The 18,155-nt window shown below is 31.4% G+C and overlaps 2 protein-coding genes across 2 annotated transcripts; both read right to left on the bottom strand.

Annotated features, from left to right (window-relative positions):
* Positions 1 to 4,056: 4,056 nt before the first annotated feature.
* On the bottom strand, positions 4,057 to 7,848 carry LOC123903960 (early nodulin-70-like). Its single transcript, XM_045953648.1, has 12 exons — positions 7,481 to 7,848; positions 7,324 to 7,372; positions 7,010 to 7,217; positions 6,510 to 6,684; positions 6,210 to 6,281; positions 5,844 to 6,098; positions 5,621 to 5,747; positions 5,116 to 5,402; positions 4,768 to 4,961; positions 4,563 to 4,642; positions 4,395 to 4,471; positions 4,057 to 4,272 (listed from the first exon to the last, which is right to left on the bottom strand). Exons 1-12 carry the CDS (start codon positions 7,805 to 7,807, stop codon positions 4,132 to 4,134), a joined length of 1,992 nt encoding a protein of 663 aa, XP_045809604.1. The 5' UTR covers positions 7,808 to 7,848; the 3' UTR covers positions 4,057 to 4,131.
* Positions 7,849 to 10,623: 2,775 nt separating this feature from the next.
* LOC123903959 lies at positions 10,624 to 12,171 on the bottom strand. The gene is made up of 2 exons (XM_045953647.1): positions 11,954 to 12,171; positions 10,624 to 11,045 (listed from the first exon to the last, which is right to left on the bottom strand). The coding sequence occupies exons 1-2, from the start codon at positions 12,095 to 12,097 to the stop codon at positions 10,890 to 10,892; spliced, it is 300 nt and encodes a 99-aa protein (XP_045809603.1). The 5' UTR covers positions 12,098 to 12,171; the 3' UTR covers positions 10,624 to 10,889.
* Between the last annotated feature and the right edge of the window lie 5,984 nt (positions 12,172 to 18,155).

Genomic DNA, 18,155 nt, shown 5'->3' with positions numbered 1-18,155 from the left:
CAGTGGCCAAGCCCCCCCTCCCCCTCCCTCTCACATATATGTATACATTCCCCCCGCTCCAATTATATATATATGGAAAATAATGATATTGTGAATATACATATAAACTCTATATTAGCATAGATTATATACATTAATTAAGTAAGGACAGTTTTATTTTGGTTTGAACTCTAAACTTTGCGATTATGTGTGAATTTCGGTAGTGTTTATTATTTTGTCTACTGTCTAAAAAGATATGATTATTTGTATTTGATTGACAAAAAAAAATTTACACCAACATCCAATGAAAATAAAATAAAAAATTGTTTAAAGTGGGGTGTAGTAGAGTGATTTGGCAAAATAAACGGTTGTTATTGTATTTCGGTTCATATCCTATTTTCTCTTAATTTTATTATATATTACTACTATTTTTGGCCCCCGGTACGATAACTTTCTGGATCCGTCCCTGCGAGCATGATGGATGGACGATGGATAGAAGATATCAGAAAATGGGCTACTTTTGTTTGTGTCGAAGATGAGATTGCATTGGATATGAGAGCTTTTTAGGGCTAGACACCATAGCATGTCACACTGCATGCCTGACGACCACCATAGTAGTGAAACAAAGAAAGGTAGGAGAAAAGAATTCTTATTTGTTTCCTTGAGGGTTCTCTAGGGTTCCTTTAGAGAAGAACCACACCGATATGATTCATTTCCACCAATTTCAATAACTAGACGCTTACCCGTGCGATGCACGGGTCTTATGCTCTATTTTATATTATAACGTCAAAAATTTATTTGTATAAGTAGTAATTTAAAATTGAAATAATAGGTATTATCAAAATAATAATAACAATAAAAGTTATCTAAATGTGATATAGATGTTAAATATGTATTTATACATTTTAAAAACTTATTTATTTATACATCACATTTGAAGTTACTTTGGTATTTTCTTCCTTAACATTGGTTATCAATATTTTTAACTCATTCTTTAAAATAACTTTGAAAATGACAACATATAATTGACCATGAAAAACAATTGGCGTTGAATAATGCATGATTCTGAGTTGGATAAACTACTTCATTATCGAATTTGTCATTTATATTAATCTGAAACTCATTGGAGCAAAGATAAACCAACTTAACTCATACTCAAAATCGAATATGATAAAAATCAGGCCGGGCATACCAACCATTAGTATTTTGTTTTTTACTAACATTAGGAAGTAGTCCTAACAATCGACCAACTCCTTATATACACAAATAATGGACAAAAGATTATTAGCAAAAACATTAACTATTTTGAACAAAAAACAATAAAATACACAAAATAATAAAATTAAAATGGATAATAACCCAAAACAATTATAATTATAATTATAATTAGTACCACACATTAAATGGATGTAAGTGATGTGGCTAAATGAAAGGTTTTGATTGGTTTTTGGATTAGGGTTTAGATAGACAATTGGACAACTATCTAGGATTTATATATATAGATAAAAGAAAAAAAGCAGCGAATGAAAATTTTTCACCTTTTATCTTTTCAATCATAGCCATATCAAATAACTAACTATTTTACTTTTATTATATATATTTTTTTATCAAATTTTTCTTTTATTATATTTATATCTTAAAAATCATACAAATGGTATATATGATTAGTACTCCACAATGTAAAAGAAGTATCAAAATTAATCTCTTTCAAATTACTCTTGAATTAATATTTATTCTCATAAAAGAGATATTTATCTTGAGAAATAGTATATATCACATGATGGATATAGTTATATTTTTTATTACACTAGTTTAAAGCCCGTGCATTCGCACATGTCATTGAGTTTAATTCGATATATTTAAGTTTATCATTATATTAATGTAGAAAATTTATTTAAAATAAAATATTTAAATTTGTTATAAAATATTTTTAAATTAAATATAAGTGAAATTATTGTGTTATTTTTTGTAAAACTTATTTATTCATTTTTTATGTTTCAGAGACAAATATGGTCCCGTATATATTTTTTAATCGAAAATTAGAAATTTTATAAGGAATATCTAGGGTAATTTAGTAAATTTGATAGTAGTTAAATTTATTTTATTATTATTAATAGTTTTTTTTAAACATATTATTATTAATATTTAGTAGTAAACTTGATAGTAATATTATTTATTTTATTTTATTTTATTTTTGATGAAAATATTGTTTATGTTTCTTTTTTTTATAATTTTTTTCTATATTATTTCCACAATTTATTTTTATTGACTAAACTCTATAATTTTTTTATTGTTTTTTTTATTCCTATTTTTATGCATAGATTCATATATAATTTTTTTTTGTACTCATCTTATTCTTTCTATATTTTTTGGTATTTTTTTTTTTGTATTTATCTTATATTTTTTGTATTTTTTTGAGTGAAATTACAATGAAAGATATAAAACTTGTAACGTGGTTAACACTAATAAGGATAAATTAGTAACTTTGATGATAATCGATTTTAATATATTAAGTAATAGATTAAATTGTACGAAAAAGAAAAGAAAATAGAATTAACTAATTACATGTACTATAATAGATTATTTTTGCATATAAAGGGGTTGAGAGAATCATTGTCAATGAACTAACCAAAGCACCTAAGTAGCTTGTGTTTGGTCGAGTAATTAAGAACTATTGCACCAACACTATAGCTTCTTGATTCATTGAATCTAGACGAATTTTTGAAGAGCACTGTAATTAGGCCCTCCACAAGTGAATGACATGAAAGCCATCGGTACCATGGTGCGTGTGTGTGCTACTCATCACTTCTCAGGATTTGAAAATTGATCCTCCTCCACACTAGCCTTTTAGTGCTTATAGGTATCAATCATACATTAACATTAATGTTTTTAGCAGATAGAAAAAATCAAGTGACAATAATCATTGTAAATTCATACACTTTTTTTAAAACTCGGTATTCGATTCTAGGACGGGTTAATTGAGGTGATCAATTCCACCGCTCACTTGTCGGGACTCATTTAAAGTCAGAGTTTTTTTGCTCCATATGGATTAGCCAACTAAAATTAGCACAAGAAGGAATCGAACCTAAAACCTTGAGAGAAGCATACTTCAAGGACTAGTAAGTTCACATACATAAGTAGAGGAGACGATGTTCAAACTCCATCAAAGCGTTCAACCTAACAATTTCAATATTTTTATTAGTTGATCTATAATTTGCAGATTCGCACAATAAGAAATTCGGCGATTTTGCGGCGGTTTAGGATAGGTTTAGCAGTGATTGATAAAACGTTGCAGATCCTGGCATCGGCACAACATATTATGACGATTTTGCAAGCTGCCACACAAACCGTCGCAATAAGTTTTGAAACCTTTCGCGGTCGTCGCAATAAGTTTTGAAACCTTTCGCGGCGGTTTTGACTGTTGCTGCAGATGTATTTAAATTTTTGTTTTGTTTTAGCGGCAGTTTGAAACCGCACAATCTCTCTCTTTTTAAAAAAAAAATGCTTTCTTGCCTTAAACTTTTAATGACTTTAAAAATAAATATAATCAAGGGACACAAAAATAAAAAGTTAAAGTCAAATCTATTTTATGATTTAAAAGTTAATAAAGTTCCTAGCTCTTTTATATATGAACCTTAAAATAAAATGGGACTAAATGCAAACTCATTACTTTTACTTGAAGTAGGTGAGTTTTGTCATAAAGGAAAAGGATGTCGTAGTTTAAGTAGCATCTATAAAATTAATACATATAGATGGGTTGACATAACTCACATAAGGATTTATGATTGGACTAAATCCATAATTGGGAGATCCGATTAAAGTGTACAAAATCTTTGCATTGCCATTGTGTTTTGTTTGACAGGAATATTTTCTTTAACTTATTTGGGGAACTATGATAAAATTTTTTGAACAAACTAAATTAAAATGTTATATTTATAGAGACCAGATATGTGTTTAAATTTTTTTATAAGAAAATTATTTAAGCCTTTTTTATACGTTTTTAAATCTTGTCTCTCTTAATTTTAAAAGATGATGTTTGAGATTTTATCTAAAAAAAAAAGTTTGAGATAGTTAGAGTATATGATATAGATATTGATTATAATTATCAAAATTGTAAACATTTATAACAAATAACTAACAAATATTTGTTAGTTATACAGTAGCTATTTTAGCACTAAGTATTGCATCTATAGCTTCTCCCACAGACAAGAAAACCCTTCCTCCAATTTCATTCACAAAGTTAGCCAATCTTAATTTGTGAATTACTTGCCACCTAGGATTAGCAATGGATAACTGAAATAAAAATATAGGAGGAATTAATAGAAGCCTAAAACTAAAAGTATATGTAATTTTTTTTTTATCAATTGCAAGGTAGAGGAAAAAATTTGAAAAATCAATTAGGTAAGAAAAATTACTGTCACTCCATGTAAAGTAAGATTCTTATTCAGCTCCACCAAAGAAGTTATTCCTGCTGTGTCAATACTCACAAGACCTATCAAATTTTTAAGACAAAAAGTTCAATTTTAGCACTAATTAATAACATATTTAATTAATTTGGTCGTTAATTTTACGCCAAGACTCACTTGATGTATCGATAATGACGACTTTGATAGTGCTTTCTCCATTACTATTTTCACCTTCATTGATCACCCATTTCTCGATCCTTTTATAAAACACGCGTGTGATCAGCATTTAGTGCGTGTGAGGAGTTTCATAGACTTTTTTAAACGCTATTAAAAAAAATAGACTTTTTTAAACAAACAAAAAATTGTAGATATAAATACGTACTTTTCCCTAATAGGACTTGCATTTGCGAAACAAAGCCAAGCAAATTTAATAGAGACCACCAAAACACCAGGCATGTTAACCGCCATTGGATATTGTTCTACGTCGCCAAATGTATCCGTTCCCGGAAGCCTTCCAACAACCGCTATGCTAGGTTGAATCGAAATCACAATTATCTTCGCAAATGATATAGCTGCCTACAATCAGAAGTATTGAATCAATTTCCTCTCGTGTTTATTAGTTGAAGTAAAAATAAAAACATACAAAATATAACGCAAACGAGCCTATTTTTTTATTTCGCCGAATATTAAATGTAAATGATCTTTCAATATAAGTTGGAGAAAAAAATACCCCAATTGCAAGGCCCATTTCCACAGATGAAAACAAAACTCCAAAGAAAGCTCCAGCACAAGCAAGAAAATCTAATTTATCAACCTTCCAAATTTCAAATGCTTTTTTAAAATCAACAAGTCCTGGTACAGCTGAAAGAATTATTGCTGCTAGCATTGCTTTTGGAGTGAAATATAAGAGTTTTGTTAAAAATTTAAGGGACATCAACACAGTGAGTGCCATCACTATGCTCGATACCGTTGTTTGAGAGCCGGCGTTATAATTTACAGCCGTCCGTGAAATTGAACCTGCATAATAATTTAGTCGTGATTAACAACAATAAATTTTGTTGTAAAGTTAACGCATCGACTATTTTAAGAAATAATTTTTGGCTATGACACATGACAAAATTTCGCACTTTTTTTTATGCTCGTGCAATCTTGCACGGGATCTTTATTAGTGCACATATTCGAATAAAAATGAATTTCGAAAAGTATTTTGTTAGAAAATAAAAATAAGAATTCACCTGATGCAACATAACAAGAAGTGAAGGATCCAAAAATGTTCATTATGCCTAAGGATAAAACTTCTCTGTTTGGATCAATATTGTAACCTCTAAGTGATGCAAATATTCTGCCAACAGCTACAGATTCCTAAAAAAAACAATCACAATTAGAAAAATTAATTACTATCATTAAAGATAAATTATTATTAATTAACATAAATATTTTAAATAAGGGGTATCGTACCGTGGTTGAAATAATAGCAACAGTCAACGCTATTTTGATTAAAGGACCCAAATATTTACCGTTACCGTCAAGTTGTAATTGGTTGAGTGAACTTGGATTTAAGCTACCTCCTTTGATTGGTCCTAAGACTTCAATTTTATAGTCCTCAAGTTTAATTTGATGAACATTTACTTTATATGCAATAACAGTTGATATGATGAATGAAACAAGAGGAGCCATGTGTGACAGCCACAATAATTTCTTTTTCTTTTTCCCCTATTAGATATATTCAAGAATAGTTGAAATTTAGTACATATAATTCTGATAGAAAAATCAACTTCAAATGAACAATTTGGTTAGTTTTCAGTTTCTTGAAACTTTACTTACAAGGAATCTGGCAAGTATGATGAAAGACAAAAATGAGAATCCAATAATAAAATTGTAAGGATGCCACTCTGACTGAAAAAGCTCAATCAAAACCAATGTCAATAATTAAACAAATTGAAAAAAAATAAATTAAATGATTGATTTGGTCCTTAAACTATTTGTTTTCTCACTAATTTAGTCCCTGAACTATAGAAAATATAATAAGTAGTCCCTAAATAAACTGTCATTTCCGGGATCAAACTGGAGAGAGTGATAGTTAAGAGATCAAATTGACGCCTTATTAATTGAAAAAGTAATTACTTGGGTTTTGTAGGATGTCCAAAGAGATTTAATGACAGAAATTAAATCAGTCTTGTTGGTATAGTGTGTGATTCCAAATAATCCTTTGAATTGTTGTAGTACAATGCCTATGGCAACTGCTGCCAAGAACCCTACCATTGTGGCATGGGAAAGATAATCTACCAGAAACCCAAACCTATAATGAAAAAAATGATAAACTATTTGAATCATGTGAATTGAGTAATTAGCATTAACATATAACACATGACTATTTGGATTAGTTTATGAATTTATCTGCTGACATAAGTACTTATGAATTTGTTTGGTCGAAATTACAAAAACAATTTATGATATTTTCACAAATTAATTTTTGCGTATTTCTTTTAAGTTCTCGAGGATGACTTATAAAACAGTTTAACTCTATTTTATCTTTGGTTACTGAAATAGCTTATACATAAGTATTTATATGAAAAACGCTTAATTAAGTTGTTTATCCAAAGATAATAAAAGATAGCACATACCTAAGGAATCCAAAAGCAACTTGGAAGACACCAGTAAAAAAAGTTGCAGTCAAAACAAGCTGAGTATAAGCAATAGGATCATTTGTAGGATCTTTCAATGTTTGAATCATTGATGAAAGTAGCAATGAATCCACAGTTACAGGTCCTATTACTATCTCCCTTGAACTTGCCATCAAAGCATAAATAAGAGGTGGCACAATACTTGTATCTGAAGAAATAAATAAATCATGCTTAATTTTTCACCTTAAAGAAAGAGAACAATTTTAAAAATCAGAATCAATTTGCTTAGCATTCATAATAAATATGAAACTTACATAGGCCATATTCTGGACTCATCTTCGCCAAACTTGCATTTCCCATAGCCTGCAAAGCCAAAAGTGTCGGTATATTTTTATTTTTAAACGGTCGATATTAGTATTCTCAGTAATTGTTAATATTACGCTAAATAAATAAATTTATTTATAGATGAACCTGTGGAATAGCAAAGATTGCGAGGATAAGACCGGCTAAGACATCGCACTTGAACTTGTGAACATTGTAGTTTTTGAATGAATTAAGGATAGGAAACAACAAGGGTAATACTAATTTTGGAGAAGATTGATGTTTGAGAGAAAAGAATCGATTTTGAATCGAATAATGTAAGATGTTGTCCTTGATATTTTCCGCGACACGACGCAGCATGCATGGTGGCTCCGGAGGATTGAGCACCCATAGTGTCCTATTTTCTCTACCATTGTTCTCATTCTCAAGGTCCATTAACACTTCTAGTGATGGAAGAGATGGTGTTGTTTGATTCATTGCACAATGCTTGTTTAATTAGGACATAATAATCATACTTTATATAAATAATACAAGGATTTAACCGATCATTGAAAACTTTGGACAAGTAAGGCTTAACAGTTTTAAATCTTAATTATGTTTAATTAATCAACAAATTGAAGTATATGAACTCAAACTCTTCACTTAAGGTCATATACTCTTCTAATTTAAATCATATGTTACCGTCTCTTTTGGTTGTTTAATGTATAAATCTAACTAAATAAAAATTTCATTATAATCATCTTCTTTAAAAAGTTATTTTAGGAATTCAAGTGTGTTTGTTATTGGTTGGGAATGAACTAAACTAATGATAAAAGAGGTATGACTCATATGATCAACGTTTTAACGTTTTTAGTGGATATATGATATCAAAGTTTGTGAATGGTATCACTGATCGTTAGTTAGTTCAGTTGTAATTGACGTTGAACTTGGTAGGGAGGATCACAGTTCGATCTCTCACAACGACGATCGAGAAATGGCTGAAACCACTTGATGCCAGAACTAACACTCAAACCAGATTAAGCGGTCCATGGACCGGATATTGGTTTTTTGAAAACAAAAACAAAAAAATGTTTGTAAATGGTATTGGCTTTTAGCATGTTCTTTCTCATTATACTTAATCAATAAAAAAAAAAAAAAAAAACTTTACTCAACATGAAAATTTTATTTAGCCAATCAACATTAAATCAGATGACATATATTTATACAAATGCCAACGAATGTTGTTAGGAAACTTGTTAAGTAAGTAGATATAAAAATTTTGACATAAAAAGTGGTGTATTAATCTTTTACCTGGCCTTCAAGATTCTAGCCACCAAAGAATGTTTATTAATTAAATTTCAACCTTATTTTGTAACCATAACCATATTAAACATTTGAAAATCACAAAATTTTAACCCGTCTTTAGATCTCAAAAAACACTACTTATTATTTAATGCTAAGATTACATGACGTCTCGTCTACAACACATCTTAGCTAATTAAGGACAAATGCTAACTATTGTACTTCCTCCAGCCTTATTTATAAGCAAAAGTAAAAAAAAAACACACACACACTTTTTACATTTTAAGAGTTTAACTACGCAACCTCTAAGATAATTTTACCATGGAAATGCTTAATGTAGTGATTATATTTTTCACGACAGTTTCACGAATGATGTGACAACTTATAAAAATCAGGATTAAATGGATTAGCTTGATCTCTTTTCCTTTTTTTAGTTCTCCCAAATTGAAAAACATTCATATAGAAGGAACAGGAAGGTACGACTAAGACCAACACAGTCCTATGATATTCCCATCCATCTTCTCCCTCATTGTTCCCTTACTAAAACCGTAGTTACATTACAAGACCCAAATCCAACAAAACTTTTCATCACCAAACCCTTGATCCGGAATGCACAGGGTTTCACTGATATGTTTGTTTGTGTCGAGTTGGAAAGCATGAATCTCCGAGTTTGGCCACCGACAGAAACCTTCACACTGTGATGGAGTTGTGATTGGTTGCAGAAGCTTCCAATGGATTATGAAGCTCTTCAGATTCGCAATTTTGCTTTGGATCTTTACCAATTTGATATAATGATATCATATTGGTTTCTGCTGAACTTATTTTAGAGTGTGATTTGTTTGCTCACTTCTATTTATGCACATGAGAATAAGAAAATTTAGTGGGAGCTAAATAATATCTCAGGGCTAAGAAATACAGGGGGTGAGAAGAGAAAAAATTTCAACTAAATAATATCTCAGTACATGTGATCCATATTTTAGGCATTTTGAAAAGGAAAAAACTTTCAGCAAACAGTTATTGGTTCTCAAAGGAAAGAGCATTTTCAAATATGAGAACTGAGAATAGAACAAATTAAAGAGTCATTCTTGGAACATTATTAAATCATCTTTCCTTGCCACTAGCTAGTGTGACTCCTTTTAAGTTTAACACATACTCAAGCTTCTTCAACAAAATATTGAGTCATTCTTGGAACATTAGCTACCCCTTTAAGCCTGTGCCTATTAGGAGACATGTGTCTTCGACATACACGGCTACTGAACAATCAACTTTGATACAACTCATAGGATAGTTCCAGCTGAGCACAGATGCAAAGGAGTCTTTCAAGGGCCAAACAACTTATAAAGAGACGTCTATATCATTGCTCAAAACTTGAAGTTAATGTATATACAAATCTTCGTCTCTTATATTCCATTCATGTAGCCCTTTCTTAGCTAATGTGAGACTCCTTTCTTTTATAATCACCTCACCACTTGTATTCCTAACACAAGTAACTAACAAAAAATATCTAATTTTCAACTATTTAACTTTCCTTTCACTTTTTTCCTTATATTATTGTAAATTATTGCTTTGATCAAGTACAAGATCAAGTAAGGGGTGTTCAAGATACAACTTAACCCAGTTATCCTATGGAATAGAGACGAGTTAGTGTCTGTTTTGTGACCAAATATTGAGTTAGAGAGAGTTCAAATAGCCTTGGGGTTACCCACTCAATCATTTATATGCATAGATATAACCTTAATGTAAGTTTATTTTACTCTAACAAATAGTCTTCACAGACTATTTAAAGTTCCATCTCCTTTTTGCAAATATGCATTTTAATTTTTGGATTGTTGCAACATTTCATTTATTTGAAAACACAACTAACATGACAGTATTTTTTTTTTTTATCTTATAGTAATGTCCTAAAATAATAATTAGAACAAAAAAAATACCTCAAATAGCAAGAGAAAAATTAGTATATATGGTTGGTAAATTCACTAATTGAATGAACTTTTTCTTTTGAAACAATTACATAACAATTTGATTATTTTATTTTGTTTGAACTACAAGTCAAATTGATCACATCCTACTCAAACTCGGTCTTAATTACACTCGTACATCATCGAGCTGACTCGAGTCTAGAGGTAGATTTTGGGTTCAAAGTTTAGAATAGGGTGAGAAATAAACATAATTCATCCTTGATCATCTCTAACAACAACACAATAAAAAGATATGAACCAGCCAACCATCCAGGAATACATACCAACAAAATATAAGTGAGCATTGACATGCAGATTCTTCAACCAGTTTCTTGCTCAAATTCTTCGCCCTCAGATTCCTCTGCATTGTCAGGATCATCATCATCAGCCTCGTTGTCAAAGTCTTCCTTATCATTTTCGTTAGTGGTTTTCCCTATCATGATTGCATTGCTGTTCATCTTCCTGATTTCATTGCACTGCAAGGGTTCAAGCCAAAATTGAGAGAGTTGAATGAGGCAAAGTAGAAAAAACAAGACATTCAAAGAGCGCCCTCCCTTAATCCTTTCTGATCTAAAACATTTCATCTCTTACATCTATACAATGTTGTCGATGGTGGAACGCCAACATTTGCCATATAAACATGTCATTGTGGCCTATGGCGTCGCTATGATGGGCATTCCACAAATTGGCTATGGCGGTTGTCAAAAAACAACCTACCACGCCATTCTGCCGTGGCCGCCATTTAACAATTCTGCGTCTATATAATAAATAAATAAATAAATAAAAAACAAGACATTCAAAGACCGTGCTTCCTTAATCCTTTTTTATCTGAACATTTCATCTCTTACATCTATACAATGTTGTTGAGTGGAACACCAAAATTTGCCATATAAACATGTCAATGTGGCTTATGTCGCCGCTATGATGGGCATTCCACAATTTTTTGTTTTTGTTTTCACCATCAGTATCCAGCTCATTGGACCGCCTAATCTATTTATGGGGTGCATAAGTGGTTCCAGCCCCCTCTCACTCTCAGTAGCAGTTGCAGGGGATTGAACCGTGATCCTCCCTACCAATTTCAGTGTCAATCACCACCACTATATGGTGGTTGTCAAAAAACTGTCAAACCATTCTGCCATGGCCGCTGTTTAACAACTCTGCCTATATATTATAAATAAATATGGACTCACTACCTTGCTTATAAGTTACGATTATTCATGCATAAATCTATGGTGCTAGAAAGAGAGAGAAGATAATTCTCTCATAACTTGAGATTTAATTTCAGATTAATTTGACCTTAATCTGAAATTAGCAAACAGTTTATTGATTAAGGCGTGATTTTGAATTTGAAAGAATAAAACCTAGGTAGAGAGAAAGAGAGTACCTTTTCTTCAAAATCAGATTCCTCCATAGCGAGAAGGAGTTCTTCGTTTTGAGGCTGGGGCCACTGAGAGGGTAGCAAAAACGACGTCGGAATTATCCTCGTCGATAATTGGCACTGTGTCATAAACGCCGGAAACTGTAGCATTTTCGTTTCGCGAGTTCTATCTACTTCGTCTCAGTCAAAATAGTTCTGTTTAATGCGTAAACTGGATATCAATATCATTTTGCTCAATTTGTGTTAGATATATGACAAGTGGCAAAACTAGATCTAAGGGCTGAGATTTAAAGCTGAACAAATCCATTACTCCCCCGTCTCAAAATAATTGTCACAATTTGACTACGTGCACTATTCATACAAAATACTTTGACCATATTTTTTTACTAATGTATAAAGATAAATAGTAGCGTATGAGATCTTGTTAGATTTGTCTCGATGAATACTGTCAAAATATCAATTTTTCATAATTTTTAGGAATACACAACTAAAAATATTAATGATCAAAATTGTGCATCGGCAAATGTGCAGTTGTAAAATGTGACAATTATTTTGAGACGGAGGGAGTATTTGTTTAATAAAAAAAATGCTAAATTAGCCCCCTAATGATATGTTTGGATGAGAAAGGAAAGTTAAAAGGAAAGAAAGTGAAATGAATGATTGTTGAAGGAAAGAAAGTGAGAAGAAAATAAGTAGAAAGTAAGATGATTTTGGAGTTGTTTGGTAGAAGTGAAAGTAAGAGGAAAGTGAGAGGAAAGTAAGATGAAAGAAAGAGTTATATTGATCAAATTACATCAATACCGCTATTTATAAATTATAAATTACATTTAGGAACACAAACTTTTAGGAATAAGTATGAAAATAATTTTAACATAATATAGATATACATAGAATAAATATATGTAAATCCCAAAATAATTTTCAAAAAATTATTCCAAATGTTTATCAATAAAACAAATTAATATAAAAATATTATAAAATCGTAATTTAAATGTTTGTATAAGGTTTTATTTGTCTTTTCTTGGTGTCTTTTGCATTTTCGTGACTTTCTTCCTAAAATGGGGGGAATAGAATCTTGTGTGGGACCTAGCAAAAAATGTACTTTCTTTCCTATTGGGCAACCAAACAGTGGAAAGATTCTTGAAATCTGTGTTTCCTTCTTTCCACAAAGAATAGTTGTTCCAAACAATGGATAAGTTTCACAAACTTGCAATTTTGTCCCCCTAGTTTTCAAATAGCACTTTTGGCACACTATGTTTATCCCTTTTTACAAAAGGTCGATTTTGACAAAATTAACGCCGATGTGGTATGTCCCTTAAATGAGTCAGCTGTCACGTCAACTTCTTTTGCCATCTAGTAATTAACAAAATAACAAATTCATTAAGGAGTTTGTTCTCTTAGACAATTCGACCAACAGACCAAGTACTACATTGAAAGAACTCAGCTGATTTCGTCTCGTATTATTTTTGGAATCATCTATCAGTGACTTACAATCATCCATCAGTCGGCGAGTGAGGGTAAGAATGTAAGAGGCAAGTCGATACATAGTTGTTTTTGGAATTTAAAAGGAAGAGAACAAATTGTTGAAAGTGAGACTCGTAATAGCTTGAATCAAAGAGAGTCACGCCCACAGAGGAAGTTTGGGTTGGGGGTTATGGGGTGTCATATCTCCTACCTAGAGCTGCCAGATGAAAAAATAAGGTTTGTGATACACTGTCAACCCACAATTTTAACTCAAGAGATTTAAGGCAAACTCTAGTTATTATTATTTTCCTTCAATTCCTTTTTTATTTTATTTTATTTTTTTAATTTTTAATTATTAGATAACAAAAGAAGCTGACATGATTTAAGTGACGGTCACATCCGGTCAAAATTGACATTTTGCAAAATGGTGTAAACACATGAGTCAAAAGTGCTATTTTAAAAATTATGAGGTCAAAATTATAAGTTTGTGAAACTTAGGGACCAAAAGTGCAATTTAGCCTAAAAAAACAACTTCACTTCTCCTCCTTCAAGGTTGTAACCAAGGTTTTAAATTGCGGACCGCATCACATCGGACCACAATTGCGGTGTGAACTCAAATCACACGTGATGCTGCAACGCAACCGCAACGCAACGGCGTTTTGAACGCATTGACCGCAACAATCATTTATGCCCAAAATCAAGGAAAAAAGGTAAAACAAAAATCTGAGAATATAAGAATCAATTTTAGAAAACAGAAAAAAAAACAAACAAAAAGCAAATACTTTTCACAGATAATCAGAATCTTAGGAAGAGTTGAAATAAACTTACTTTTTTTTCCTTTACGTCCATTCACTTCGTTTTAGAATCTCTTTTTCCTCTAAATCATAGAGTTGGTTCTGTGAAGAGTTGCATTTGCAGTGAGTGAGTTCAATTTATTTTTTCCTCTGATTCAATGTCTCCATCCTTCCTTTCCTCTTTCCAATCGGTCTGATCTGCTATGTGATATCTCTCAAGGTATGTTATTGTTATTGTTAACTACTTATTCAAGTTCTGTTCTTTCCTCTTTTATGGCTTTTTGGGTTTTATTTGGAAGTTTGATTTATAATTCTAGGTTTTGTGTTTCTTTGGGTGTTTGTGTGAGTGAGTGAGAATGAGATAATTTTTATAGAGAGAAATAGCATATTTGAGTTGGTTCTGAGAGAGTGAGGAACGAGATAGAGAAGAGAAAATCTGAGATTTGTGGTTCTGAGAGAGTGAAGAACGGAGATAGGGAGGAGTTTTTTTAATATCGGAGACCGGGGAGATAGGGAAGAGTGAGGAACGGAGATCTGAGAATTCAAGAACAGAGAGAGAATGAGTTTATTTTTTTTTAATAATAAATAGTAGTGTTTAATTATTATTATTATTATAATTATAATTATAATTATTTTATTTTAGTGGGGTGGAGGGAAGAATGGAAGTGAACAAAAAATTGGGGGAAAACAAAAATGTAGTGGGGGAAAGAATGGAAGTGGAGTAAAAATTGGTAGTGGGCTATTTTTTTTAGTAATTTTATAATAGATTTTTTTTTTGTCAAAAAAATTTTATTTGTATCTACGATCCTTGTTTTTAGATCGTGGTTAAACAACATTTTCATTGGATCAATCCTTGTTTATTTGATTTTTTTTTAATTTCTTTCTAATTTTATATTTTTTTTGAGGCAATTTATTTTTTATATAGTAAGTGATATTTATGTTAACTTTTTTTATTTACTATTTAGATTAATGAAATTAATTTTGATACATCGTTGGTGTAAAAGAAATTATTGTGTTAGCTGTAAAAAAAAATTGTGTTAGTTTATATTTTTAATTCGTAGATAATTATTAGTTAGTTTATGTTATTGATTGACATTTATTTATTATTATATTTAATTTAATAGGTACAATTAAATATACACAATGCCACCAAGAGAAGCATTTCCTACAAAAAGATTAGAGGGTGCTCCAAGTGATGATATTGGATGGCACTTTGGAACACTGGTACCTGGACATAGAAACAATGTTCGTTGTGAACTTCGTAGAGAAATAATAGGAGGTGGCATTACGAGATTGAAGCAACATATAGCACACATGCTAGGACAGGTCAAACCTTGTTCTAGAGTGAACAGAATAGTTAGGGAAAGTATGATGAAACTTCTAGTTGATGCAAAAGCGGAGAGAAACGATTCTAAAAGAAGGAAAGAAGAATTTGAAGAACATTTAGGGGGGGATGTTGTTGAAGTAGATAATGTGGATCATTCTAGTGATGATCAATTAAGGTTTGCTACACAAGAGAGTCTCAGATCACATCATGAATGAGAAAATAGGCAAAAATTCAGACATGAAACAGGAGGATATAAAAATGTTTATGACCAAGGTGGAATTTCTCGTGCAAGTGTTAGCGGAGGTGAAAGACCAGAAGATCTAACTTTTTCTTTGAGGTCTACCAACGTTGATCTTGTGAGGACCAAAAGCATGAAGCAACCTAAAGTAAATAAGGGCATGCTAAACTCATGGAGGAAGAAGCTTGGAGCGGCCGTAAGCAAATTTATAATTTATGAGTGTTTGCCTATGAATTTATCTAATTCTCCCTAGTTGCATAATTTGATTTATATAGCCTCAGAGGTGGGAAAAACTAAATTTCCAACTCCTTATGAAATCTCAAATGTGTATTTAGAGGCTGAATATGAAGAAATGAAGCAATGAATAACTGGTATGAAAAAAACTTGGAAACAAAAAGGGGCAACAATAATGTGTGATGGTTGGACAGACGGTATCAACCATTCTCATATTATGAATTTTTTAGTGTATTGTGAAAAGGAACAGTGTTTTGGAAATCAGTTGATGCTTCCGATGTTGATAGTAGAAACACAGAGTACTACTTTCAATTATTGGATAAAGTTGTGGACGAAATTGGCGAAGAATGTGTTGTTCAGGTGGTTATAGACAATGAAGTTGCACTAAAAGCAGACGGTCATAAACTAATGGAAAAGAGGCCACATTTGTATTGGTCTTCTTGTGCGGCTCATTGTTTAGATCTTTGCTTAGAGGATATAGGGAAGAAAAAAAAATACAAAAGTTATTAAGTTAAGCAAAGTTGGTGACAACATTCATCTACAACCATACGTATATTGTGAGTCTCATGAAAAAATATAATGGAGGTAGATAGATTGTTCGTCCTGGTGTAACCCGATTTGCAACACAATTTCTACAACTTCAATCAATTGTGAATCAGAAGGAAGGTCTGGAAAACATGTTTCATTCGGAAGAGTTTAGAAAAACAAAATATGGCAAAGAGAAGAATGGGCCAGGATATGAGGCAAGGAAAATTGTTTTGAGCAAAGAGTTTTGGAGTAAAGCCAAAGACATATTGAAGGTGTACGAGCCTATTGTTCAAGTTTTGAGACTAGTTGATGGTGACGAGAAACCAACAATGGGTTTCCTATATGAAGCCATTGATCGAGCAAAACAGGCAATTGAAAAAAATTCTCGTTATCATTTCACCTATAATGATATAATTGACAAGCGTTGGAAATTCATGCATTCTGATCTTCATTCTGCTGGTATGTCTATATTTTAATTTTAATTTCTTCATATAATTTTAAAATATGTTTCTTCATGTCATGTAATTTTTTCATGCATTGTGATTATATTTTTTTAATTAGGTTATTTTCTTAATCCACAATTTCAATATGGAGTTGAACATGGAGATGATATCTATAAGGAAACATTTGAAGGGACGGCTAGAGTGATAACGAAATTAGTAAGAGGTATAGATGATCAAATCAAAGCTCTGAATCAGGTTAGTAATAAATGAAATATTTTAATATAAATTATTTGTTATAAAAAATATGTTTACATATTAATGTATTTTGTTATGTTATTTAGTTGACTCTTTACAGAGAAAAGAGTGATTCATTTGGTACAGTCTGACTCAAGATTCTTGGTCAAAGATGAGGGCAGGTAAAATACTAATCCATTTTTTATAAGTTTCGCAAAATTAACTTTGTTTTTTAATATATAATTATAACCAATAATTTGCTTTTTTTTTATTGTTTATTTACATAGATTCTTGGTGGGGGTATTACGGTACATGTGCTCCTGAACTTCAACTTGTAGCTATAAAAGTTGTTAGTCAAACAACTTCTGCTACAAATTGCGAGAGAAATTGGAGTACATTTAGTTACATTCACACAAAGACGAGGAATAGATTGAAGTATAGAAAGTTACATAAACTTGTCTTCACACATTACAACATGAAGCTGAAAATGAGACAAGAAATGAGGAGAAGTCAAGAAGAAATAGAAACAAGTTTTGATCCTATAAATCTTAACTATATATTTCAAGAAGATCCTTTATCTGAATGGATAGAAGAGAGAGAAAATCCATTATTGGATGGAGTTCAAAATGCAAAATGGTTGCATATAGAAGATACATATGATGAGATTGTGAAAGTTGATGATGATAACAATGGATCAAATGATGGTGATGGTGGTGGTTTAAGTCCACCAAGCGGTAACAGTGGTAATATGGGTGGTAATGAAGAAGCTGGCGAAGGTGGTGGTGGTGATGATGAAGAAGATGCACAAGTAGACCATGACCCATACGGTGAAACACCACCTATTTATAGGCGTTATAGAAATTTGACTGATATGGATCGTTTTGATGGTTCACTACTTAATAGTGGAGGAGATGTGTCACATTCTTGATCAAGAAGAGGTAAAAGG

The sequence above is a fragment of the Trifolium pratense genome, linkage group LG2, assembly GCF_020283565.1.
Source record: "Trifolium pratense cultivar HEN17-A07 linkage group LG2, ARS_RC_1.1, whole genome shotgun sequence".
NCBI classification, from domain to species: domain Eukaryota; kingdom Viridiplantae; phylum Streptophyta; class Magnoliopsida; order Fabales; family Fabaceae; genus Trifolium; species Trifolium pratense.
The sequence above is the reverse complement of the archived record's forward strand: the minus strand, read 5'-3'. Positions and strand labels throughout refer to the sequence as shown.